This window comes from Seriola dumerili, unplaced genomic scaffold, assembly GCF_002260705.1.
Source record: "Seriola dumerili isolate Sdu_G_001 unplaced genomic scaffold, Sdu_1.0 BDQW01000036.1, whole genome shotgun sequence".
NCBI classification, from domain to species: domain Eukaryota; kingdom Metazoa; phylum Chordata; class Actinopteri; order Carangiformes; family Carangidae; genus Seriola; species Seriola dumerili.
Window position 1 is genome coordinate 251,414 of NW_019174291.1, and position 24,682 is coordinate 276,095.

Sequence of the window (24,682 nt, forward strand, 5' to 3'; positions counted from 1 at the left end):
AAGAATCTGTGTCTCTCTGCGAATGCCATCTCATGTTTTAGACCTTCATGCTTTTTTAAAGATCCCATGCTTCACCATATTTTTTATTACGCAGCTTAACAACATGCATCATTTCCCTCTGTGAATTCCATCTGCAGCAATTCATGTTTTTCTTTTGCGTTTACTAGCTTTTTTTTTTTTCTAACAAGCCATCAACTCAGTCATAAATCGTCCTTGAAGACAGGGAAATTGTAGAGCAGGTACAGATACTGCCCGTCCATCCAGAGCATTTGACTAAATGCTGACAAGGACAAGTCAAGTACAAAATTGCACTCAGAATTTGTGACGGTTTAGCAACATTTTGAAAGTTCTTATTCCTTAGTTAGAGGTGAAAAACTCCATTTTGTTTACATAGAAATAAAAACTTTGGTTACATTCGTGACATTTATTTCACACCAGATACATCACAAGTCCGCTGTGAACATGTAGCTGAAAAAATATTAAGTAGCTGAACTGCTCTTGGGTTAGATTATGAAGAGTCTTTCATGCAAAAGATTATTGATTGATTTATTTCACGTTGTTCCCTCAAGCATCTTAACATCTTGCTTTGCTTTTGTTCATTTAGCTGTATTTGGTTGTTTTGTATGTATTGTCTTGTTTCTGTAGAGGTATTAGAAGGTACCACTGTGATTTCACTGATGGTTGATGCTTGCCTGTCCTGACACCCTCTTCCTCTCGATCTCCACCAGCCTGACAACCACTTTAGACCGTCTAAAATATTTGTGGCTCTTGTTATCTGCTGGTGCAGGTCTTCAGGAGTGCTAAGATCAGCGTCTCCAAATGCGTTGATGTCTTTCTTGCTCCCATGCTGCAGCCACTTTTTCAGATAAAGGGGAAAGGCGGTGCTCCTCTTATACCTGTCTTCCAGTGTCTGTCTTGCTTTCCATCACATTGAGTGTACTATTTCTGATGTTAAAAATGCGTATTCTTTATTTAAAAATGCAAACCCAGGATCATTTTTGGAGTAGAGCACACTCTGAGGTAGCGTCTTCCATGTTTTATGTCTCAGAAAGAAGCACATATCCTCTCAAATTAATTGTGATACATTGAAATTGAAATTTTCAGTCAGTGCACATCTTAAGAATATTGTTTTCTCTACTGTGTGTTTGTGTTTTGCTGTGTTTGGCTTTGTTGCAGGACTCCAGTCAAATTGGACTGTTGAAGGAACTGTTGGATTTGCAGAAAGACATGGTGGTGATGCTTCTGTCCTTGCTTGAAGGTATGATGTCCACCCCAGTCTGGTGATGTCCTGCTCTTTCTGTCACATAAAGTTTCTATATTTGCCTCACCCCCACCCCCATCACCTTGTACCCCTCTCTAGGCAATGTGGTGAATGGCACCATTGCCAGGCAGATGGTTGACATGCTGGTGGAGTCGTCCAGCAACGTGGAGATGATCCTCAAGTTCTTTGACATGTTCCTCAAACTCAAGGACATAGTGGCATCTGATGCCTTCCGGGACTACGTGACCGACCCCCGTGGGCTTATCTCCAAGAAGGACTTCTCCAAGGCTATGGACAGCCAGAAGCAATACTCCCCCTCAGAAATCCAGTTCCTCCTCTCCTGCTCAGAGGCTGACGAGAATGAGATGATCAATTTTGAGGAGTTTGCTGATCGTTTCCAGGAGCCGGCCAAAGACATCGGTTTCAATATCGCCGTTCTGCTCACAAACCTGTCAGAGCACGTACCTCATGATACTCGCCTACAGAACTTCCTGGAGCAGGCTGAGAGCGTGCTCAACTACTTCCGCCCTTTCCTTGGCCGCATTGAGATCATGGGAGCCAGCCGGAAGATTGAGCGCATTTACTTTGAAATCAGCGAGGCGAACCGCAACCAGTGGGAAATGCCACAAGTCAGAGAGTCCAAACGGCAGTTCATATTTGATGTGGTCAATGAGGGCGGAGAGAGTGAGAAGATGGAGTTGTTTGTGAACTTCTGTGAGGACACCATCTTTGAGATGAACATTGCAGCATCTATCTCTGAGCCTGAGGGAGATGGTGCAGAAGAGGAAGATGATGAGGAAGAGGAGGAGGGTGGAGGAGAAGAAGCGGAGTCTGGAGAAGGTGAGGAGGGCAATGGAGAAGGCGAAGCTCCAGAGTCAACCTCAGCCTTTGCAGACTTCCTGAAGAGCGTGGTTAACTTCTTCAACATGTTCACCTTCCGTAACCTGCGGCGTCGCTACCGCAAGCTAAGAAAAATGACGGTGAAGGAGATAGTGGTCGGCCTGGCTACATTTATATACACTGTCCTGATGGGTATCCTGATGTTTGTCTATAGTATATGTAAGGGCTTCTTCACATTCATATGGAAGGTGCTGTTCGGCGGAGGCTTGGTGGAGGGCGCCAAGAAGATAACGGTGACAGAGATCCTTGCAAGTATGCCAGATCCAACACAGGATGAAGTTCACGGGGACCTGCCACCTGAACCGGGAGCTCGAGAGGTTCAAGATGCAGATGGAGCGGCAGAACACTTAGATGCTGTGGGAGGAGAGGAGGAAGAGGAGGACAGTGAGGACAGGGAAGGTGGACGCCTGCCTGGTTTCAATGCTCCTGGGGGACTCGGAGACTTTGGGGAGACGACAACTGAAGAGCCTCCAACTCCAGAGGGCACGCCGCTGCTGAAGAGGAAATTGGTGAGCTGTTCTGTCTCATGGTGGTTTACTGTTGTGTAATGTGTATGCACTCCATTAGTAAGTTAGTTAACCGCAAACTGTTGTTGAAACAGTTGGCTGCTGCAGTGGGAGGACAAGGCGAGGAAGAAGGCGCTGAACCTGAAGAAGAGCATCCTCAGGAGACTGAGAAAGCAGAGTAAGTTGTCTGCCTGTCAACATCAAAACTGAACAGCTTCTGTTAAAGATAATGTGTCTTAATACTGAACCACTTTCAGCTCGGAAGAATTACAACTAGGCACATTTAAATCAAATTTACAAGTAAATACACATTTTGAGTTTACACATGTCTAAATAACAGAGAAAATGTGTCCAGACATTTCAATGTTCATTATACTGCTGGTCCTGAGTCTGGAGAATATTTTTATGTTTACAAAGAGAAAAAAAAGCACATGTTTCTCTCCTTGTCTGTCGTTTCCAGCACTGAGAATGGAGAGAAGTCAGAGAAGGCAGAGAAAGAAGAACCTGAACCTGAGTTGAAGGAGGAAGAGCCGGAGGAGATGGAGGAAAAGGTAGTGAAGGCCAAGGCGAAGAAGGACAAGAAACCTGCTGAGGAGGGCTTTGAGCTGTGGAATGAGCTGGAGGTTCAGAGGATCAAATTCATGGTGAGCAGTTCTCTGTTAAACTGCACATTTTTGAATGTATGTTGTTATCTGCCACATGGTGCCTTAGTCTGATATGTGCTGTGACATACTTGTATTGTAAGGAATGTAATTGCTGGAAATGTTCAGCCAGTTAGTTGGGGGTAGTGTAGTGTTGTACACAGAACATTGTTTTTTATAAAATGATCTGTTATAATAGCCTGTTTCCTGTTAATTATCCCGTGCAAGATATTTGGCAACTACATGATGTGCTATTGCGTAACTAATCCATTTCAGAGGAAACACTTAGTAAAATGTGGCTTTTGTGCTTTGCTGGGGTGATACTCAAGTTTTACTGACTTCTCTATTTCCTACCCGCCAGAACTACCTTTCTCGTAACTTCTACAACCTTCGGTTCTTGGCCCTATTCATCGCCTTCGCTCTCAATTTCATCTTGCTCTTCTACAAGGTTTGTGCTTTTCTACCCTTAGATAAAACATACACATACACAACACACAACACATACATCGCCAACTCTGAGCAATCCTGCAAAATCTGATGCCATTTCACCAGCAGGAAGTGCCACTACTCCATTATAGATTTAATTGTCATTAACTTACACTAACTTGTGTTCACGAGTCAGACTCGCATATAATTTTACAAACATTATACACGTCACTAATGTTCCTGGACTTGATTAAAGTCAACTGCAAAAATAAGTGGGTAGCATTAAATGTATAATGACAAATCTATTTTTGCAACAGTGCTTTACAATTTTGAAATTTTGAAATTTGGTTACTTACTCTGTGTATGATGTTTCCAGGTGTCTGACAGTCCTCCAGGCGAGGAGGACTTTGAGGGTTCTGGTCTGTTTGAGGGCTCGGGCTTATTTGAAGGCTCTGGTGCTGAGGAGGACGGATCTGGATTAGATGACGGAGGAGAAGATGATGATGAAGAAGGTCCCATGTATTACTTTTTAGAGGAGAGCACGGGTTACATGGAACCAGCCATGGCTTTCCTCGGCATCGTCCACACCATCATCTCCTTCCTTTGCATCATCGGCTACAACTGCCTCAAGGTACCTGGTGTTGGTTGTGCTTTGCTCCACAAAGATCCACCTGTGTTCTTGTGTTAGTTTGGAGGTTTCATGCCAATCGTCCTCTGAGACCAATGTCTTTGGCTATTCCCCCTGTACTTTCAGGTCCCTCTGGTTATCTTCAAGAGGGAGAAGGAGCTGGCCAGAAAGCTGGAGTTTGATGGAGTCTATGTCACTGAGCAGCCAGAGGATGATGACATCAAGGGCCAATGGGACAGACTGGTGCTCAACACTCCGTAAGCCCCTGTTACATTATCAGATTGGTGGATGGATATGTAATAGAGTATTGAACAGGCCTGAAAACCCACTCTGTTTAATTCCATCAACAACATTTAGCAACAGAACTCTCTAAGATGCTGAGAATGATAAACCTATTTATCAATTATGTATTCATCATTTATTCAGTTCTCTTCTCGATGTAAGAATATAATGACTGAAAGCAATATCAACAGTTTTCCAAGTTTTCACAAATCTGCTAAATTAACAAGGAACAGACCTCCACAAGCCTGTATCACATCTTAAAGGAGCTATTTGTACTATTGCTACATAGCAAACGTAAGCATTAACAGCTGTTTACTTACCTTTCTTGCCAAGGGCTTCAGCCATTGTTGTGTTTACAATACAAGAGGTGGTAATACGCCCTCTGAGCAGCTCTACTTCTTCAGTGCACGGGGACTTGGTATCAGAAAATGTTGAGATGTTCCGACCAGGCTGGAGCTAGCTGGTTAGCATGCTAAGTTTGTTAGAAGAAATTAAGTGTTAAAAATAGAAGCAAACCAAGAGGGTTGCTTTCCACTGCTGGAGACAGCTCTTGTTGAGTGAAGGAATGAAGTTGTAAGTTAACAGTTGTTAATGCTAACGCTGGCCGTACAGCAATATAGCTCCTTAAATATTCTTCGTCCAACACAGCATAATGATTAACTAATGCTAGCTGGCCAGTCATGACCTCTTGGCATTAATCCTAGTGCATGGGTGTCAGGGTGAGACATGCATAATGACAAACTCAAGAAAAAAAAAATCATCAGTATTCATAGTTTAACTTTTTACCATTTTAATATTGATATTAATTAAATATTTAATGTTAGACCTGAACCTGACCCAAACCCTGAGTATTCATATGAGAATGACCTTGAATGAGGCTTGAACTTGCAAATCATACTCGGGTCAGTGTGCAGACCTCTAAAATACAGCAGTAGAAACTGTGAATAACTATCAGTGAAATGTGTCTCTTTTAATACAGCACTTTCCCCAACAATTACTGGGACAAGTTTGTGAAGAGAAAGGTGAGACATGATTTATTCAGACAGTTTTTGGTCCAAAATGTCAGGCATGTTTTTGCAGGGATATGTCTTGCAGGAAAATGACATCTGTGTGTGATAACCAGGTGCTGGACAAATACGGTGACATCTACGGCAGAGAGAGGATTGCAGAGCTGCTCGGTATGGACTTGGCTTCTCTAGATGTCAGTGCCATGACGCATGAAAAGAAGCCTGAACCAGACACCTCGATGTTCAGCTGGTATGTAGCGTTCATTCTTTATAAAGTACCTGTAATCAACAGGTTTATTGTTTACAAAATGCTGCAGAACAAACTTGTCCTTCTCTCTGTAGGATAACATCTATTGACATCAAGTACCAGATCTGGAAGTTTGGTGTTGTGTTCACTGACAATGTGAGTAGAGGAAGTAGTTTGTGATATAATTTAGACAATCAGAGAATCTGTTTTGAGTATGCTGTTACTGACAGCCCTGTTTAATCTTTTAGACCTTCCTCTACCTGGTGTGGTACATGTTAATGTCTCTGCTCGGACACTACAACAACTTTTTCTTCGCCGCTCATCTTCTGGACATTGCCATGGGTGTCAAAACCCTGCGCACCATCCTGTCCTCTGTTACTCACAACGGCAAACAGGTCTGCACATTTCCACTACAGTGACGCATCATGAGACTTTCTGCACTCCTGTTTCCTGATTAGGAACTCAAGACAAAACTGACCTTGTAGTAATGACATATCTATCTGTCCCTTGCAGCTGATGATGACAGTGGGTTTGCTGGCTGTAGTGGTGTACCTGTACACCGTGGTGGCCTTCAACTTCTTCCGCAAGTTCTACAACAAGAGCGAGGACGAGGACGAACCAGACATGAAGTGTGATGACATGATGACTGTGAGTGGAGGGCAATTACATGTATACAGTAATAGGACTAATCGCTACAGTTATGGAGCAGGATTTAGGGGAGGTCAGCTTTACTTTGGGTTGATTATTCTGATGTGTTGTAAAATGTACTTTTGTAATCTGACCTCTGCGCTCACTCCCCCCTGCAGTGTTACCTGTTCCACATGTACGTCGGCGTGCGTGCTGGTGGTGGTATAGGAGATGAAATCGAGGACCCGGCCGGGGATGAATATGAACTCTACCGAGTGGTCTTTGACATTACCTTCTTCTTCTTTGTCATTGTCATCCTGTTGGCTATCATCCAGGGTATGAACAGTCCTGTCTCTGATATAGGGTTTATTTTCTTAAATAAAAGTGTCTTATGTTGCTTGTGGATAATTAGACACTCTCCTGGATCAAGCCATTAAAATGCACTTGCATTGTGTAACAATGGCTGTAAATACAACTGAGAAAACTGCTCTTAATTTAAAGTGGCTCTCTTCTGTCTGACACTAGGTGCAAATGTGGCCGCTAATTACATGCTACAAGAATTCAAACAACACTAAAATAAAAATACATTATATACAATTAACTATGCTTATAAAATGTAAACAATAAGTAGCATGTAGTTGTAAAAGATTGAATAAACCTGCATAAACAGGAGTGGTTGAAGCTTGGAGGAAAAAATACAGGAAGAAGACAGAGGCATTTTAAAGGTCAGAAAAGAAAAAGGTTGCAGTTTTGAATTCTAGACCAGCTGGGAAAACCTGTCAAAGAAATCACCCCTACCTCCGTCAACAAACAATAACTCTGATGTGAACCGCTCTGAGCTTCAGTCCAGTGAGAAATAATGCTGTGTCTGTGTGTCAGGTTTGATCATTGATGCCTTTGGAGAGCTGAGAGACCAGCAGGAGCAGGTCAGAGAGGACATGGAGGTAAGATAATGAGTTTCTGAGAGATTTAACTGGTCACTTTACGTAATCCACCTTCAGTTCCCCTTCACTTCCAAGACAGGAGCGCGCGTAATCTGAACTGTCCTTGCTCCCTCTAGACAAAGTGCTTCATCTGTGGAATAGGAAGTGACTACTTTGACACGACGCCGCATGGCTTTGAGACGCACACCTTAGAAGAACATAACTTAGCCAACTACATGTGAGTTTCATTTAAAGTGCAGATGTGACAATTACTTTCCTTTAAATACAGAATGTGTTCACTTGTTTTGACCTTGTTTATGCTTACTGTTGACAAATCATTCAGTCTCCCTCACCGCTCTCATCACAGATATTTGCACCGTTAATGTTAAACTTCAGTGAAATCCTCATGAATTTGGTCTCTTGACTCAAATGGGAAAAATGTCTTTTCTTTCCCCTAAATACTATAACAAGTTACTGAATTTCTCCAAACACGCTTCCCTGTTATTATGTCGCTTAATTTTTTTCACTATTTTCCCTCTAATCCCCTTTTCTCTTTCAGGTTCTTCCTGATGTATCTAATCAATAAAGATGAAACAGAACACACGGGACAGGTCAGTAGTAGCTGGTTATATATATATATATACTGTATATATAAAATAATTTAGGATTAAAAAGAAATGAGGTACATAAAATAAATGTGCAGCCCTCACTTGTCTTTCTGTTTCCTCTTTAACCATCCTGTCTTACGTTGTGTCATTTCCTCTTCTGTCTGTCAGGAGTCATACGTATGGAAGATGTACCAAGAGCGATGCTGGGACTTCTTCCCGGCTGGAGACTGCTTCAGGAAGCAGTATGAGGATCAGCTCGGATAACCTCCTGTGTCGTGAATGCGTTGTGAAGGAGAAAAAGAGGAGAGGGGAGGGGAGGGAAATTCGGAGTGAAGAAAGATTAGAGAGATCGAACACGTCTACGTCTTAGTTTTGTCCTTTATCTGCACATTTCTCTCCTCCGTTGAAGCTATGCACACTTTGACTGCACTTTTGTACCACCTGCAGGAGGTTGATGGATTAGATTTGTGAAGAGCAGAATAATAATATCGGAGAGGCATAAAAAGACACAAGAAGCAAGGGGCCTTTTTATTCCGCTATGAATACACTACATGGCCTTTTTTTGTGTGAAATATACACAATGGGCTGTTTCAGTCGCTACTGCTGTAAACATTACAGTGCCTATACCAATGTCACTGCTTTAGCGATCAAATAGTTTAGATTTTTAGCTTTGACACTTAGAGTGTATATGTTTTATTTATATTGTTTGTAAGGTTGAAGATTTTTTTGTATGTGGCTGCTGCCATCTAGTATTTCATTTCCGATTTCTGGTGTTTTCAGTGAGAGAGAGCGTTTGGAAAGAAATGATTCAGCAGCTCACAGTCGTACCTCTGAGATCCTTGAAGGAGCTGTGAACATTTGAGGCCCCACCCTCACTCCTTTTCTTCCTCTCTCAAGACTTACAAACTTGTCTTCAAACAAGCGATCATGTACGGACACTCTTGTTGGACTGACTTGTCAAGATAATAAACGGATTATCATCTGCGTATGTGACGCATACCAGTGTGAAACAGCTGTATACACGAACCCAGTTTGCACTCTGAAGTCTTACAATGCGTCCCTGAGATGTATGTGGTCCCCTATCTCCACTGGTGTCTCTGTGCCATATAAGGTAGTGATGATGTACACACTCACATACAATATAGGAGGATGCCAAGGTTATTTATTTATTGTTTATATGCAGATCAGATCTTCTGAAGACGACCGTTTTAGCCCGTCTGTATTTCTGGCCAACAGTCTGTTTTATGACACTTTATGCACAAATAAGTTTTTGTCAGTGCATTAAAATAAGTAATGAATGTATTTAATGTATACATTTTGGCCAAAGTGTCATCTGTATAACTGGGTAATGACTAGGCTGCTTAGAGGCCTTTTGATGAACAGACATATTTTACATAAATCATAGATACATATATTTATTTTTCTTTAGGGCTTTGAAGAATTTCAACGATCCGTGCTACTTTGTCAAACATTGTCATGCGTCCTGTTTGTGAAATCCATGATGATGAAGAGAATCGGTCTCACACTGAAGTAAATGCCCAGTTTGCAGTCAGAAGAAAAAATTAGCTTTTGTTTTTGCTAGTTAGGTTTTTATGATAGATATTTTTAGGAATCCAGCATATCAGTTATTTTTCTCAATCAAAAAAGTCATGTGTGATGCGTTGATCTCGGACAGTTCTGTATCACTTTGCCTCTTTCAGAACACTCACAAACTCACAAACTCTCCATCTTGTGTTCAATGTTACGACTCACTTTGTCAGAGACAGAGCAGTGTTTTGTTTGCTGACGACTCTGAGGTGTGCGTTTGCTGCCGTGGTCCTCACTGAGGCAGTTGATGGTATGGAGCTAGATGGAGATCACTACTTTCCACCGGACTGAGTGTCCTCTGACTGAACCCTGTGTTTCAATACAGAATAAACAGATTATTTTAAGGAGAACTGGAACATGTGTCCTCATTTACATGCAATCTGCTTAGTGTCTGTGTGTGTGTGTGTGTGTGTGTGTGTGTGTGTGTGTGTGTGTGTGTGTGTGTGTGTGTGTGTGTGTGCATGTGTGCTGCTGTCACTCTACCTCTGTGAGGACCAGTTTTTTTGTAAGGACGTTGAGTGTGAGGATATTGGTTATATGGTATTCTGTACATTATGTTGTCATGCTGGTGTCGGTGACTTGTGAACATCCCTTAAGAATGATTCACTGAAGAAACGTCGTATTTACACAGCAGGTACCCATATGGAGTCATGATCTGATTTATGCCTTGCTGCATAAAATCTGTGTGTGTGTGTGTGTATATATATATATATATATATATATATACATATATATATATATGATGTGTATATGATATACATGTTTTACAGCATTTTTTAATGAAATATTACTAGTAGTACTGTTAGCATGTGGTCATTTGTCATGAAGCTCATGGTGGGATACAAGACAATCTAAAGGCCTCTTGTCAAAAAATATTTTTGAGGTTAGAAAGAGGGTCTGGTGTGACCAGACGGCTGAGTGGTTAGGATACATACAGTATGTGCCAGCTGGATCCTTTCCTGCATGTCTCTCTACTGTATTTCCTGTCTCTCTCCACTTTCCCTGTCAAATAAAGGCATAAAAATTGCCCCCAAAATACCTTAAGATATAATGTTCAGGCTAAGGGTGTGGGTTAGGGAATAGCTTATGGGTCCTCACGGGTATAGATGTTCAAGTATTTTGGTATATCAAAGTATTAAATGTTGCAGAGAAATGACATGGACATCAACATTACTTTGCATATATACCAGATTTAAATAGATTTTTAATTCACTAACTGCATTTATATGAATCGGTGAAAGATATTTCTCAACTCTTGTTTGTGTATCTTGTCTTCATTATTTGTTCCATGGTGTTTTCTGACTGACCTGATCATCAGTATTTCCTCAAATGTGCAGAACTATTCAAATACATTAAAACAATAATATTTGCAATGTAGATACTGTACGGAAATAGTATTAGATAAAAAAAAGCGCTTTAAATGATAATTTAACTCCCCTTACCGCCCTGTTTATACAAGAAAACTTCCCTTCTGCACCATATAATTCCTGTAATAAAGTGATACTACTGTTTACTTTATAGTTTATGAAATTAAATGTTCCCTCTCAGTGGCTGTGTTTCAGTTTCATGGTGTTTTTCAGATCAGATATAAAAAATATCAAAATTGTGCTTTAGACTTTTCTGGAAACACCCATGTGTCACTACGACAGCTTTTGTTCCCTGAAAGATTGTGTGTCTATGTGCGTGTGTGTATATGAGGAGCTTGTATGTTTACTTTGTAAAACATTTGCTGGAAAAACCTATGTCTCAATGAAGTAGACTATGTATGTAGAACTATGACTGGTGGGAGATAAGAGTTACTTGTGTTTCTGTTTGCCTTTGGTAGACAGGCTCCTCTGAGAATTTTATGAATCATACACACACCCTCGTTTCTTTTCATCTCTAGGGGTATAAAACTTGTAATTGACGACTTTTAAATACTGTTATGTGCTGAACAGAGATCGTGGCTCCTACACACGTTTCAACTTTCAGAAAGTCTGTTGTGTTTCCGCCACCAAAAAGGACAACAAATATTCAGTTAGTTGTAACTTTCTGTGGAAATAATGTGGTGCATCATGACATACTCAAGAATAGTACTTGAGTACAAATTTGATGTACTTCTGCTAGAATTCAGAGGAAACTGTACTTTTTATTTCACTACACTTATTTATGAGATTTAGTAACTGGTTACTTTGCAGATTGAGATCATACATATGAGCTGATAGAATATGATAGATTTCCCAGCATTATAAAACAAATCAGTTCCACCCGACCAGTTACAACAGCAAAATGCTTCTTACACCTTAACGCATCAGTAATAATGATCCAATGATATAATAGTAAAACCCTCACTGGTGTCATTTTCTCTAAACTTTCTACTTTAATCTGTAACGGCGTACTTTTATTTTGCAGCAATTGCTTCTTTTACTTGAGTAAAGAATCGGAGTACTTCCTCCTCCTCTGTGTAGAGGGGATACTCCGTAGCTTGAATAGCAGCTACATGTTTCAGTTTTGTTGGTTTTTCGTTCAACACGCTGCACACACACTTGAACAAACACACTCTTGCCTTTTGTTGTAATGTGCCACTCCTCTGCTGGGGTCAAGGGTTAATGTGCATCTTGTGCCTCCAAAGTAAACATGGTGATGCAGGCCTGGGTTTGGTACCCTGCTCTGCCCCTCCCTCATCACTTGTATAAAACCAGGCCTCCAGCAGAGATCAGTTTCTGACAAAACCCTCCTGTTTCCGTCCGCCTGTCCACCTCACTGACTGACCGCTGCCATGACTTTTGTTGCTCCTCCTGGCTATCAGCCAATCTATGGTCCTGTAAGTATCTGCACTGGCTGCTGCTGAATTGTTGAGGAACTAGTTTAACTCCTTAATATTTAGTTAGTTTAGTCCAGTGGTTAAAGTTCTGCTAAGCAAGGATGTTTCATTTATTTTTGCTTTATTGTGAAATATTTTACCTCAAACAGTTATTTAAATGAAACCATCTGAGAAGTTTAAAGATTAGAAATCATAACAAGAGACATCTGAAACATGACACTGCCTGTTTGTCACAAGCCACTAACTTTAATATTGGTTTAATCTGTAGCAATGCATTTTAGATCATCAAATGTTTTTCAGGTGAAATCTTAATCTGAAAAAAATAACTAGTTACTCAAACAAACATAGAAAGGTAGAAGTGTAAAGTAGCATAAAATACTAAAGTAAAGTACATAAAGTATTTGAGTACTTTCCATTTCTGCATCCAAGGACAATAAACAATGAAATCAAACCATTGCTCCACTATTTTTTATGGAGACTGTCCCGTTTGAACCGCACTTGGTGAATGACAGTTTACTGTATGATGTGACTGTTTGCTTTCTACAATGTAGTTGAGTGTTTTTCATGCACTGTACAGAGAATCCCCTACCTGGGGCCCATCTATGGAGGCCTGAGGGAAGGGACGTCCATCTACCTCCAGGGGTCCATTCCCGAGGACATCACCAGGTGAGTTTAGAAAAAAAAGTCTGTCACATTGTGTTGTCCTTTACTCAGTGTCTCCTTATGAGTGAAATACATATGGGTGTGATCAGTCCATTTTGTATTAGCCGTTTCCAAGTAGGTAACTGTGTTATATCCTCTGCAACAGTTTATTCTAACCAAAACTCAGGTAACGCTTGTGTAATCACAGTCTGGGTGGAGCAGCTTTCTTTGCATTGTTGGATATCAAAGCAGACTTGTAACACTCACAGCTCCACTTTTATCATTTGTCCCTCCCCTCGTCAAAATAGTAATATCTGACTTGTCAAAGGGACTTTTACAGGCCATTTGCAGACAAAGTAAACACTGCACATGCCGGACTCTATCATGACACCTGTAGCTCCTTTGTGGGGAGAGAGCCTCGGGTTTTTGTGCACTCGGCCTCACCTGCAGTGTTTGCATTTCTTCTGTTTTCTAACACTCAACTGATTCAACAGTCACTTCAGGACTCAGTGATATAATGTCTCTGACTCCCCCGCCGTTGCTTTTGGCAGATTCTTTGTCAACCTCCTTTGTGGAGAGTCTGAGTCCAGCGACATCGCCCTCCACTTCAACCCTCGATTTGACGGCTGGGACAAAGTGGTCTTCAACACGTGTCAGAATGGATCCTGGGAGTCAGAGGAGAAGATTCGTAGTATGCCCTTCTGCAAGGGCCAGTCCTTTGAAATGGTCATCATGGTCACTTCACAAGGCTACCAGGTTAGACCAACCAGAAGTTAGTTTGTAGAAGTTCACACAAGGTAACACTTTAACCCCATCTATTTTACCTATTTATTAATGCATAATATCTGTCAACAGGTATAAATTCTCCTGTGAAGACATATTAATACCAATGTGTGACTGTATTGTCATTTATCATTTGTTTATACACCAGCCTCCATTTACTGGTGCCAACAGGAGGAGTTATAGCTGATGACTAATGCATTAATAAACACAAACACACTATTTGGTTTCTGCGTTCACTTTCAAACACATTATTTATACATATTGATATAAATTACTTAGAACTGGACCATAATGATGTATATGACGTGTATAATGTATATAATGTATATGACGTGGCACCCTCTGATCAAACTCATGTTTCTGTTGCAGATCAAAGTCAATGGGAATGACTTCCACACCTTTCAACACCGTGTGCCTGTGGAGAGAGTCTGTGCGATGCAGATTGCAGGAGATGTTTCCATCCAGACGATTAATGTCATAGGGGTGAGACCTTCACCCCCTGAAGCTTTCAGCTTAATGCTTTGTGCTTTGCTGGGGCAAAGAAATTATACAGAGTTTTAAATAATAAATCATGAACAGCTAACGCTTTCTGCTCCTGTGTCAGGGTGCTCGAGGTGGAATGAATAGGTATCCTGGAGGAATGGGAGTGAGTAAAACAGTGAATGTTATATTGCATGAAGGAAACGCTTGCTCTTGCTCTGTTTTGCTGCAATTCGATTGGTTTAAATTTAATTTTTTAATGTTCTCATTATTACCAAGAAATGTCCTCTTATTACTGCTGTGTTACCAACTATTCCCCTGTTATTACACATATAGTTCCCTACTGTGCTGTTGTTATGACAAGGTGTAATGTAATGTGTTCCCAAAAACACAATACAGTAGTGGCACCAGTAGTAGAACATGAAGTAGTGGTATTAGCAACAACTGCAGCTTTGAGTGTCAGTATGTGTTTTTCCTGATAAACCACACAACGCTCTCTGTGCACTTTATGTCACACAGGTTAAATAGTTTGTTGCCTGTTGAGTTTTACACTTTGTTTGGTCTTTTAGGGAGGAATAGGAGGAGGAATGGGAGGAGGAATGGGAGGAGGAATGGGAGGAGGAATGGGAGTAAGTGCCTGGCCACTAATAAAGTGTAAAAATTGAACTCAACACATGCTGTATTGTACAGTATTTAACATATTCACCACTCAACAGGGAGGATATCCAGGAGGCGGCATGGAGGTATGTCATTGTTGTTGGCAAAATATTTATTAATATATTTATATATAGTGAAATAATGAACAGATTTTCACTGACCCTTCCTTTTTCTTACTGATATCCAGGGAGGATACCCAGGAGGCATGGGAGGAGGAATGGGAGGAGGAATGGGAGTAAGTATACTTAGGAGGCCTTTGTTCATGAAAGGATGGTGATATTATATATTTCTCCAAGTGTCAAAAAAGCATTTAGCAGTATTTAACGTTTTCTCCACTTTTCAACAGGGAGGATACCCAGGAGGTGGCATGGGGGTGAATAAAGTTTTGATTTATTATCTTCATCAGTGCTCAAATTGAAATACATTTTTAAAAATACAATACAGTAAATCCAAATAAAACAAAACAAAACAAAATAATGTGTTTTCATGCAGGGGGGATACCCAGGAGACATGGGAGGTGGTATGGGGGTATGAAACATTCATATTACAACATATCCTATGTTCCTTTTGTGTTATCTTCATATTTTATAATTTTATACTGAACTAAGCCAAACTAGTTCGGCATGTGTACATTAAACAACAGTTTGTATGCAATCAGTACTCTGTACTTAGTGAACTGTGGCATCACATTTGTAAATGTTTGTTTATCTTTACCTCTGTCAGGGAGGATACCCCGGATCAACCCTGCCCGTAAGAATATTGCATGATAAAGTTTGTACTTATATACAAAGTTATATTTCTGATAATTCTACATAATTCATGTATCTGTGAATGTGATTGTAGGGAATGGGTGGACAGCCAGTCTACAACCCTGTAAGTAACATTTGTTTCACACTCATGTGTATGAGGCCTCGTTTGTAGTGGTCGCTTGTTTTTTTTGCTGTTTTGATGTGAGGCGCTTAAAAATGTTGTCATGACACTTTGTCAACAGTGTGTTATGAGCATAAGATAATTATTCATAATTATTATATAGTCCGCTTCTATTAATATTATTGATATTTGTATTTATTTAATATGTCTACCTGACTGTTGACCTGCTTGTGTGTTTATGATCATGATCATGATAATTGATCTCCAGTGGTCACAGTCAGAGCCTACACATACACATTCCTCGCTGAGAATAATACAGCGGTTAATATGGATTGTTAATATTATTTAGATGTATGAATAAAGATAGTCATAATCATGTTAATGCATTCAAATGCACAACAATGTAAAACGCCACACCACAACAGAAACATGTTTGCTGTGTGTTTTCAGCCTGTGCCTTACGCCAACATGATCCCAGGAGGGATGTTCCCTAAGAGGACCATCATCATCAGAGGCATGGTGCCCTACGGAGCAGACAAGTGCGTGTGTGTGTGAGCGTGCATACAGTATACCGTACATCACACTACAGTGTCGTAGTACCACTAACACTGTCCACTGTCCGTGCGCTTCAGAATCAGCATCAACTTCGTGGTGAGCAGATCTCGGGACATCGCTTTCCACATGAACCCCAGGGTGAGGGAGGGGATCGTGGTGAGAAACAGCATGATTGGAGGTAACTGGGGCCTGGAGGACAGAGAGCTCAGCTTGAACCCTTTCATGGAGGGACAGTACTTTGATGTAAGTGGTGTCCATCATTCATGCTGTTTATTTAGCCGTCGTAATGAATTACTATGTGGTTTAGTTGATGGTTTTGACGGCCTGTGGGTGTCTTGTGTCTGCGCTCCTCAGATGTCGATTCGCTGTGGGAACCAGAGGTTTAAGGTGTTTGTGAACGGGCAGCACTTGTTTGACTTCTTCCACCGCTTGCAGTCCTTCAGTGAGATCGACATGCTGGAGATCGATGGCGACGTGCAGATCTCCTACATCCACTTCTGAGACCACACACACACACACACACACATAAACACATACATGCACTGATGTATAAACCCTGTACATTATTCAACTGTTTCATGTTTCGTGGATATGTTCCTGTCCAGATCTTAATATCCCTGCTGTTTCACCTTAGATCTTAATATGAAAAAACGTTACCTCATCATCTGCTGTCCTGTTTAACTGAATTAATAAACATGTCACGAACACGTTTGATGTGAATGAGATTAATACTGACTACATAAAGACAACATTCATAAATGGACACATTTATTTCTTATACAAAATACTGTATGCACTGTATAAAAATTTGTTTACAAATCATGACAGTGACAATATAAAGGCAATTATAGTACAGTCTTCTCCCAATTCAACACACCAGGAGAATCACAATCCACACACACATCTACTGCAATGCAAAAATACTGGCTCTCTGAAGGCACTTGGTAAAGTTGTGAGTGTGATCAAGAAGAAGGAGTTTCAGTTTTTTCTTTCTGGAGTTTTTCTTTTTGTTCACAGATCTTCTTTCTTTTCTTTTCTTTTTTTTTTTTTTTTTTTTAAAGCAGCAGCTGTATCTGCATTCAAAATGGTGATTATTCATACAGACCAAATTAGACCAGTGCCTCAGTCTCAGCACTACTTTCTGTGGTTCACAAACAATGTAGGACTACTGCTCACTCAGTATACAGTACCAAAGGTATTGCAAAAAATGTACACGCTCTCTAAACAAGGAATTCAGTAATGCTACAGGTATGACATACCGCTGTATACTGCCCCATATATTAAGTACCTTGGATGTATACAATTTAAACAAACTCTGTTCTCCCAAAATGTGTGTTGGAATATGGTCAAGTCTGTTCCACTGACAGAATAATGAACTAAAGCATATAAAAATAAGTGCATGCATGATGCCAAGTTGCAGCTGAACGTCCTCAAAGCAGAGGGCTGGAAGAGATCTTCACTTCTATTCGGTTTTCAGCTGCTGCTTTCGGTCTCCTCCTCCTCCTCCTCCTCCTCCTCCTCCTCCTCCTGCCTCTCTGCTGGTAACAGACTTCTATTTACAGTGCTAAACCTCGAGAAACAAAAATACCCCCGAATAAAAGAGTGGCAGCGAGATGTCAGATGACGAGGTTCGTCATGTTTCCCAAGTCTGCGCTCATTTACAGAAAGGAAAAGAAAAGGACTCCCTTAAATAGAGTTCAACACACCGTGACGCTTTCACAGGCCGTTCTCTGCCTTCATGAACATGCAAGTTGTTATATGTGAAGAGATTGGATGAGAAGTGTCTACAGAATGACTGAGAATATACGAAAGGTAATTAAAATTTAAAACAAGCTTAAAAGATATACAAATTATAAACATACATTGATATAAAAACATTAGTGCAAAATTGTAGAAAAACAAAGATCAGCATCAAAAAAAAAAATTACAAAATGTGTAATAACACTGTGCTTGCGCCAAAAACAAAGGTGAGGAGCTTATCCTGCCATTTGCCTCGGGTAACTCCATCATGTCCGTACCGACCCTCAGTCCGCCTGCCTTCCTTTTATTATCTGTACCCTCTTGATTTGACTAGTACCTCTGTCCCTGTAGAGCAAAGTCTCAGGTTCCTGAGTTATGACAAAGACGTGTAGACGAGCTGAATCAGGCCTCGTCAGTGAGGAAAGAGTGTGAACTACAAGCGGCTCACAGTGCTTCGTGCACAGCTAGCAGTAAAACCCAGTGAGAAGATGCAGGGGTTTGTTAGAGCGCTACATTAGGCTGTGATACAAACTGCTGTAGGTTAAGATGGAGGTTCCTCATTCATAACAGCTTCACATACAAGTCTCTAAAGCCCACAGCGGAATTTCATTTTTCTTCTTCTTCTTCAGATGTGATTTTCTTTTAAATTCATATTTCATTCTGTTGGGTAAAAGTCTTCCTGTGTGGTGAAGCTACGACAGGTGAAGCTGTGACGCTTCACCCCAACAACAGCAATGTCGCCGATTTGAACCTAAAAAAAATCTTTGTGCTGTCCTTCAATATAACCTGAAAGCACGCAGCTGTCTTCACCAGATGATAGCTTCCGTGACAGAGACTCGGCCGCTTCCTTTCCTCCCCACCAGTCCCCCTCAGGAGCAGGAATGGGTGAGGTTTCTCTCCGTCAGAGGAACAGTTTTTTTCTCGGGTGGAGCGAGTCCTCCATGTTAGCGCTTACTCACTGGAAAGTTGAAGCTCCTGAGTTTGTTCAGTTGTAGGTTCAGTCTGGCAGTGTCTGAGCTGGTTTCACGGAGACGCTTGATTCTTTTTTTTTTTCCTTTTTTTTTTTTTTTTTTTTTTTTAGCTTAATCACGAGGAGGAGATCACTCTGCTGTGTTCAGGTAGTTGTGCTGATCTGGTATTTTATTGCCTGGGAGTTAATTTTTCTCTGATTGTGCTGCAGTGTGTGTGGGCAACAACATGTGCTCTAAAACCTGTTCACCCACTGTTTATTGTTGGTAACAGTGTTCCTCAGCGATCACACATTAATGTTTACACTCACTTGGAATTGTGCTCATTTTAGAAGAGAGGGGAGCTTTAGCAAAGGAAATAATCCCGATCCTTCACTTCCTTGGAATGCCTTCGGCTGTGTGTGTGTTTGTGCAAAACGTGTCTGCAGGGGCACGAGAGGTTTCTTACAGTCAGTAGCAGGAGGCTGGATCTCGTTCTTGGACTGTGGTAAAAGGGTGGCACACTATGGCAGTGACTAGTCTTGTCATTTTTTTTTTTATTTTAGAGTGAAATCATCACTGCCAGGGCATTTTCCTGGACGCTTCCCTGTCCTCCAGCAGCTCCACAGTTGGCGTCGGAGCCGGGGTGGGGTTGGGAGTGGATTGGCAGGACGGTTGTAGAGGCAACGTGGCTGTGGAGGACGACACCGGCATGTCCAGGCTCTCCAGGGAGTCAGAGAGGGCCCGGTTAGTCTCGTGCTGGGGACAGAGGACGTAGCGGTTGGGGTGATGGACCTCCACTGTGGTCACAGAGTCCAGGCCCTTCAGGCAGAGAGGGGATGGCCCCCCAATGGGGTCACGACCACCGACGGCCCCGAGCTCCATGGAGGACTCGTCCATGTTGACGTACAGGATCTCGTCGGGGTCCTGCGGGTCTGGCAGATCTTCCAGGGCTTTTTCCAGCTCACAGCGCAGGGACTCAAAGGATGGGCGATCCTTAGGGCTCAGCAGCCAGCAGGAGAACATCAGGGAGTAGCTGGAGAGGGCAAAGAAATGTTAAAATCAGAAAACTATTTTTTGTCCTACGCTTAGTACCAGGAAGCGAGCCAGCTTTCCAAATTGGGAAAGGAACAAAATGGTTCAGTAATACTGTGTTTATCAAAGGATCTTTAAGAAACATGGAAGAAATTCAGAGCATCAGCTGCGCCTCTTGAAAAGCTGATAGACTGGAACTGCCTTTACTCTCTAGCCTTGATTGCTTTATGGAAAAAAAACAGGCATTTGTAATGAGCTCAGTGTGCTTTGTGAGGATTGTGCAGCGGCGGAGCCGACACTCACATGCTGTCCAGACAGTCTGGAGGCTGTTTGAGACGGTTTCCCTGTCTCAAGTAATCATAAATCTCGCTGTTCTCGACCCCGGGGTACGGAGTCTGGCCCCGCGTGGCGATCTCCCACATGGTGACTCCAAACGACCACTGAGTGAGCGAGAGAGAGAGAGAGAGAGAGAGAGAGATGAAAGGTTACAGGGTTAAGGAGTTTTGAATTCCTTTAGGTCTCACACACCTTGCCACACACTGCTCAAACATGAATCTGCTCTTGTCAAATACTGCCTACGGAAGTAGCACAGCCATGTTTGCCCAGGCTTTACACACATCCCACTTCATGCACAGTTTCCTAAAGAATACACATCATTGTCAATGCTTACATTGTAGGTTTGTGCCAATGGATGGTGATCTCGATCACCGAGATCCCCCCACACTCGGCTATTGGCAATTTCACAGCGTGACGATAGGACGATCTGACTATGGATAAGATGGCACAACCCTATCACATTGTATGACCACACTTTCACATTCCCTCAAACATCCAGCGGTATCACCAGCTGTTACTGCTAATATCTGTCACGGATGTTGGTCCTGACTCACTGTATTTTCTAATTCAAATGGAAGACATGTAGGTCAATACATTGAAACTATTTTCTTCTATGTTCATGGGTCCATTTATCAGGAAGACAAACAGTACAGAAAATATTACTCCACCACGTAAAACTTTATCTTTATCAAATTATCTTTGTAACTTGTGAGGGCATTGTGTTGACTTACATTCATTTCCTGAAGGGTTACACCAAACGTTACCTCATTAGTAACACGCCTAACTCTGGGCCCTCCTTTCCCTTTCACATTACTGTGACCTCAAAGCAATAGTAACCCATAATCTATTATTGATTATCAAACACTCAAAGACACTCACTGGCTGTAAAAGACTTGGACAGTACTTTCTTCCTTGGCAATAAAAATCAGTTTCGACAGGGGGAAAAAAAATATCAAAACATTAATGAAACATTCCTGCAGCATCGTCTCCTTCCCCACTGTGGGTCAGGAGAGAAGTGGATCATACTGCAGGAGTGCTGTAAGAACTTTCATACATGTTTCAGTGTCATTTTAAGTCTCTTGATATGTAAAAGACAGATTTTAGGCGGGGCATCACTTAAACCAGTGTGTCATGCGGATAAAAAGCAAACGCTTTAACCCGAATTAGCAAGTCTTCAACTTAAAATACAGTGGCACCCATCTGAGAGCCACTGTTTAGTTTCCAGATGAGCAGATTCGTGCTCCAAGGTGGGACTTATACAGGCAAAACACAAGCACAAACACAGACACACAGCAGGTAAACTCACCACGTCGCTCTTTGTGGTGTAGACGCGGTCCGCCAAGCTTTCGATGGCGATCCATTTGACAGGCATCTTTGAGATCCGCCCCTGCCTGTAGTAGTCTCCATTGTAGATCTTCTTGGAGAGGCCGAAGTCGGCCACACATACGTTCATGTTCTCATTGAGCCTGAGGCGCAGAGACACAGGTGTTACAGCGCTGTACGGTATTTGGAAAAGGGGGAATTCCTGCTGTACAATTCTGAAGTACTTCCTCTGTTTCTTCTGCTTCTACTCCACTACATTTATTTGACAGCTACAGTTACATTGCAGATTAAGATTTTACATAGTAAACACACAATAATCTTGGAGAATATGATTTAATGTGTATTGATTTTCTACTTTGTCTGTATGTGCCACGCCTTTCTGCATCACATTAAGCTTTTATTATTTTGGGCTTCCCCTCTCCCAAACAGTCTTTTTGTCTGCTCTTAGTTCTTCTTAAAGGTTTGCTTCAGCATTGCATGCAGGGTAAAAAAGGAAAGAGAGAGGATTGACAAAGGAGGAAGGAGGACACATACAGGAACTGAGAGAGTCAAAAACAGAAGCGGAGATTGTGATTACATGCAGTTGCGCGCGGCGAGGTCTCTGTGGATGAAGTTCTTGCTGCTGAGGTACTCCATCCCTCGGGCAATGTCAGTCATGAACTTCACCAGCATTTGAGACGGGAGGTACTGCAGGTCATCACAGAGAGAGAGAGAGAGAGAGAAAAAAAAGAAGGTTTTATTCACACACATTATCCACTACAGCTGATGTTTACTTTCTGCACAGTAGAGGGCAGTAGAGCTCGTCTCTTTCAGGACCTGTGATCGGTCTGAACCGAGGGCTCCCTTCCTCCTCCTCCTCCTCCTCCTCCTCCTCCGGGAAGAAAAGGGTTCAACACCATTTTATTTTTTGAATGTTTGCCGAACTCATGGATGTTTTCAACATTATGTCGAAAATCTTGTTTCGATTAGGCTCATGATTCTCTTCAGGGACTTATTGCGTATAACAGTCATCGAATCCAAATAACACCTCATCCATTAATAAATAAAACTGCACAGAGCTACGATAGACTCTTATCTTGTGTTTTCATGATCTCAGAATGTACATGCTGCCAATACAGTATGGGTGGGGACTCAGTAACTTTACATCTTTGCTGAACTTTGGATCCCATTTTGCTGACAGACACTCGAGTGAACTTCTAAACCCTGAACCCATTAAGCTGTTAAACTGTGTGGGACTGCATGTGTGCATATGTGTTTGTGTGTGTGTTTGTGTGTGTGTTTGTGTGCCTGACTTGATGCGTTCATTGTTTGCAATCATACTAACCACCGGACAGTCTCCCAGCCTCGAGTATAGCAGATAGCTGTGCAGATCTCCATGTTTCATATAGGGCAGGATGACCACAGGGGAGGGGTAACCTTCACTCTCCACAGTCTGCAGACACACACCTGTAAAAACACCCCGGCTCAGTGTCATACACACAGACCGCACACATTCTTCTTCATTTTTTTTTATCTTAAATGTATTTCTATCTCTAAACTTGGGCTAAGAAACCCCATGAGTAAGGAGTAAGGGGAGCAGCGTGCAGCCTGACTCACCTAGAAGCCTCATAACATTGGGGTGGTCAAACTCCTTCATGCAGGCAGCCTCACGGAGAAAATCTTCCATCTCTGAGCGGGTACAGATGGCAACTGGAGAGGAGACGGTGCACAGGTGAGACAAAGTGGTTTTGTGCAGCTAAGTGGGTAACACACAGCGCGGGCTCTGCCAATGTTGAGAGGTTGCCAGGGTAAGAAGACGTTTTGGCTCCTGAGTTCATTAAACTATGAATTTATACATGGCAGCAGTTTTTTACCACCAAGTTTGTTTGAACTCCTTCACCACAGTTTGAAACGGTCAGAGTTCTGAATCAGAAAAGGGCGGTGCTGTTTATTGCCCCAATTCTGATTCCCTCCAAAATTCATCTTTTCAGTTCAACTCTGGAGCTTTTTTACAATTGTCTTTACTTTGGCACTACATACTCTGTGGGGTCAACTTTCTCTACTGCCAATATTTTTTACAAGATGTGTCTTTGTCCGTTTTCTGATCAAAAACTGAGATTTTTGCCCCCAACACAACTTTTTTGACTCGAGGGGACTGTCTATCAAATGGCCTGTGTTCCCAACATGAAGGGATTCATTGTAGTGATTGCTGAGTACTTTTACTGTCTACTCACTCTTCATAGTCTTGACAGCAACTTTGAGAACAGACTCCTCCTGAGTCAGCAGCCCCTCCATCACCGAGCCAAACTCCCCTGAAGAAAGAAATTAAAACACAAACAAACGCCCAGTTCAGACGCACTTTTTCGCTGCAACAACATTAAATCTCTTATTCAGCAGTGAAGAGCGGTTTCTTTCCTCAGCATGCAGTGAACAGGGCTGTAAGGATATCACATTGCAAACTGTGACACTATACCCAGGGTCACAATATATTACTGTCAAAGGAAATGAGTGGAGATAAGTGAGCAGCATGCACTGGTGCTGTAGCAGATAAGTCCTGTCTCTGTACTGTGTACCCACGCTCATATGAAAGTGTTTACAAATGCCCTTTTCACCTTGCTGTTTGTCAGACACTCCCTGTACCAAGACTGTACATAGTAACACCAGGCTGTCCTAGAAATGAGGCTCATACATACTTACAAAAACAAAACAAAAAAAACTAAACTAAACTAAAGAAAAGAGAGCAGTACCTTCTCCCAGAGTTTTTCCCAGGGTGAGTTTATGTCTGTCCACCATCACATCTTGGAGCTTCTGCTTCAGCTCGTCGCTGATGCCCAGGCTGTTCACTGAGGAGGAAAAAACAAAGGCTTTTAATGGTGTTTGGAGCCCAAA

General features: G+C 41.9%; 3 protein-coding genes across 4 annotated transcripts in view; 2 read left to right on the forward strand and 1 right to left on the reverse strand.

The window, feature by feature from the left end:
- LOC111216778 (ryanodine receptor 1-like) overlaps window positions 1–9,951 on the forward strand; it is a 65,539-nt gene extending 55,588 nt beyond the window's left edge. The window contains exons 90-106 of the mRNA XM_022738397.1: window positions 1,177–1,258; window positions 1,361–2,677; window positions 2,776–2,845; window positions 3,128–3,311; window positions 3,670–3,756; window positions 4,111–4,365; window positions 4,489–4,619; window positions 5,624–5,666; window positions 5,768–5,901; window positions 5,994–6,054; window positions 6,147–6,293; window positions 6,412–6,546; window positions 6,705–6,861; window positions 7,405–7,469; window positions 7,586–7,686; window positions 8,008–8,059; window positions 8,225–9,951. Coding sequence (XP_022594118.1) covers window positions 1,177–1,258; window positions 1,361–2,677; window positions 2,776–2,845; window positions 3,128–3,311; window positions 3,670–3,756; window positions 4,111–4,365; window positions 4,489–4,619; window positions 5,624–5,666; window positions 5,768–5,901; window positions 5,994–6,054; window positions 6,147–6,293; window positions 6,412–6,546; window positions 6,705–6,861; window positions 7,405–7,469; window positions 7,586–7,686; window positions 8,008–8,059; window positions 8,225–8,320 — 3,117 coding nt within the window. The 3' untranslated portion in view covers window positions 8,321–9,951. The remainder of the gene's footprint in view (window positions 1–1,176; window positions 1,259–1,360; window positions 2,678–2,775; window positions 2,846–3,127; window positions 3,312–3,669; window positions 3,757–4,110; window positions 4,366–4,488; window positions 4,620–5,623; window positions 5,667–5,767; window positions 5,902–5,993; window positions 6,055–6,146; window positions 6,294–6,411; window positions 6,547–6,704; window positions 6,862–7,404; window positions 7,470–7,585; window positions 7,687–8,007; window positions 8,060–8,224) is intronic.
- Window positions 9,952–12,401: 2,450 nt separating this feature from the next.
- On the forward strand, window positions 12,402–16,934 carry LOC111216782 (galectin-6-like). The gene is made up of 13 exons (XM_022738399.1): window positions 12,402–12,446; window positions 13,024–13,112; window positions 13,640–13,844; window positions 14,241–14,354; window positions 14,921–14,980; window positions 15,068–15,094; window positions 15,196–15,243; window positions 15,355–15,381; window positions 15,732–15,758; window positions 15,852–15,881; window positions 16,329–16,417; window positions 16,511–16,676; window positions 16,788–16,934. The coding sequence occupies exons 1-13, from the start codon at window positions 12,402–12,404 to the stop codon at window positions 16,932–16,934; spliced, it is 1,074 nt and encodes a 357-aa protein (XP_022594120.1).
- Window positions 16,935–17,184: 250 nt separating this feature from the next.
- The window catches only part of axl (AXL receptor tyrosine kinase), a 28,133-nt gene continuing 20,635 nt past the window's right edge, over window positions 17,185–24,682 (reverse strand). For both annotated transcript variants that reach the window (XM_022738502.1, XM_022738503.1), the window contains exons 13-20: window positions 24,541–24,636; window positions 24,028–24,105; window positions 23,411–23,503; window positions 23,139–23,260; window positions 22,392–22,501; window positions 21,798–21,957; window positions 20,459–20,595; window positions 17,185–20,156 (exon numbers count right to left, since the gene is read on the reverse strand). In XM_022738502.1, the coding sequence (XP_022594223.1) occupies window positions 19,697–20,156; window positions 20,459–20,595; window positions 21,798–21,957; window positions 22,392–22,501; window positions 23,139–23,260; window positions 23,411–23,503; window positions 24,028–24,105; window positions 24,541–24,636 (1,256 nt within the window). In that variant the 3' untranslated portion in view covers window positions 17,185–19,696. The remainder of the gene's footprint in view (window positions 20,157–20,458; window positions 20,596–21,797; window positions 21,958–22,391; window positions 22,502–23,138; window positions 23,261–23,410; window positions 23,504–24,027; window positions 24,106–24,540; window positions 24,637–24,682) is intronic.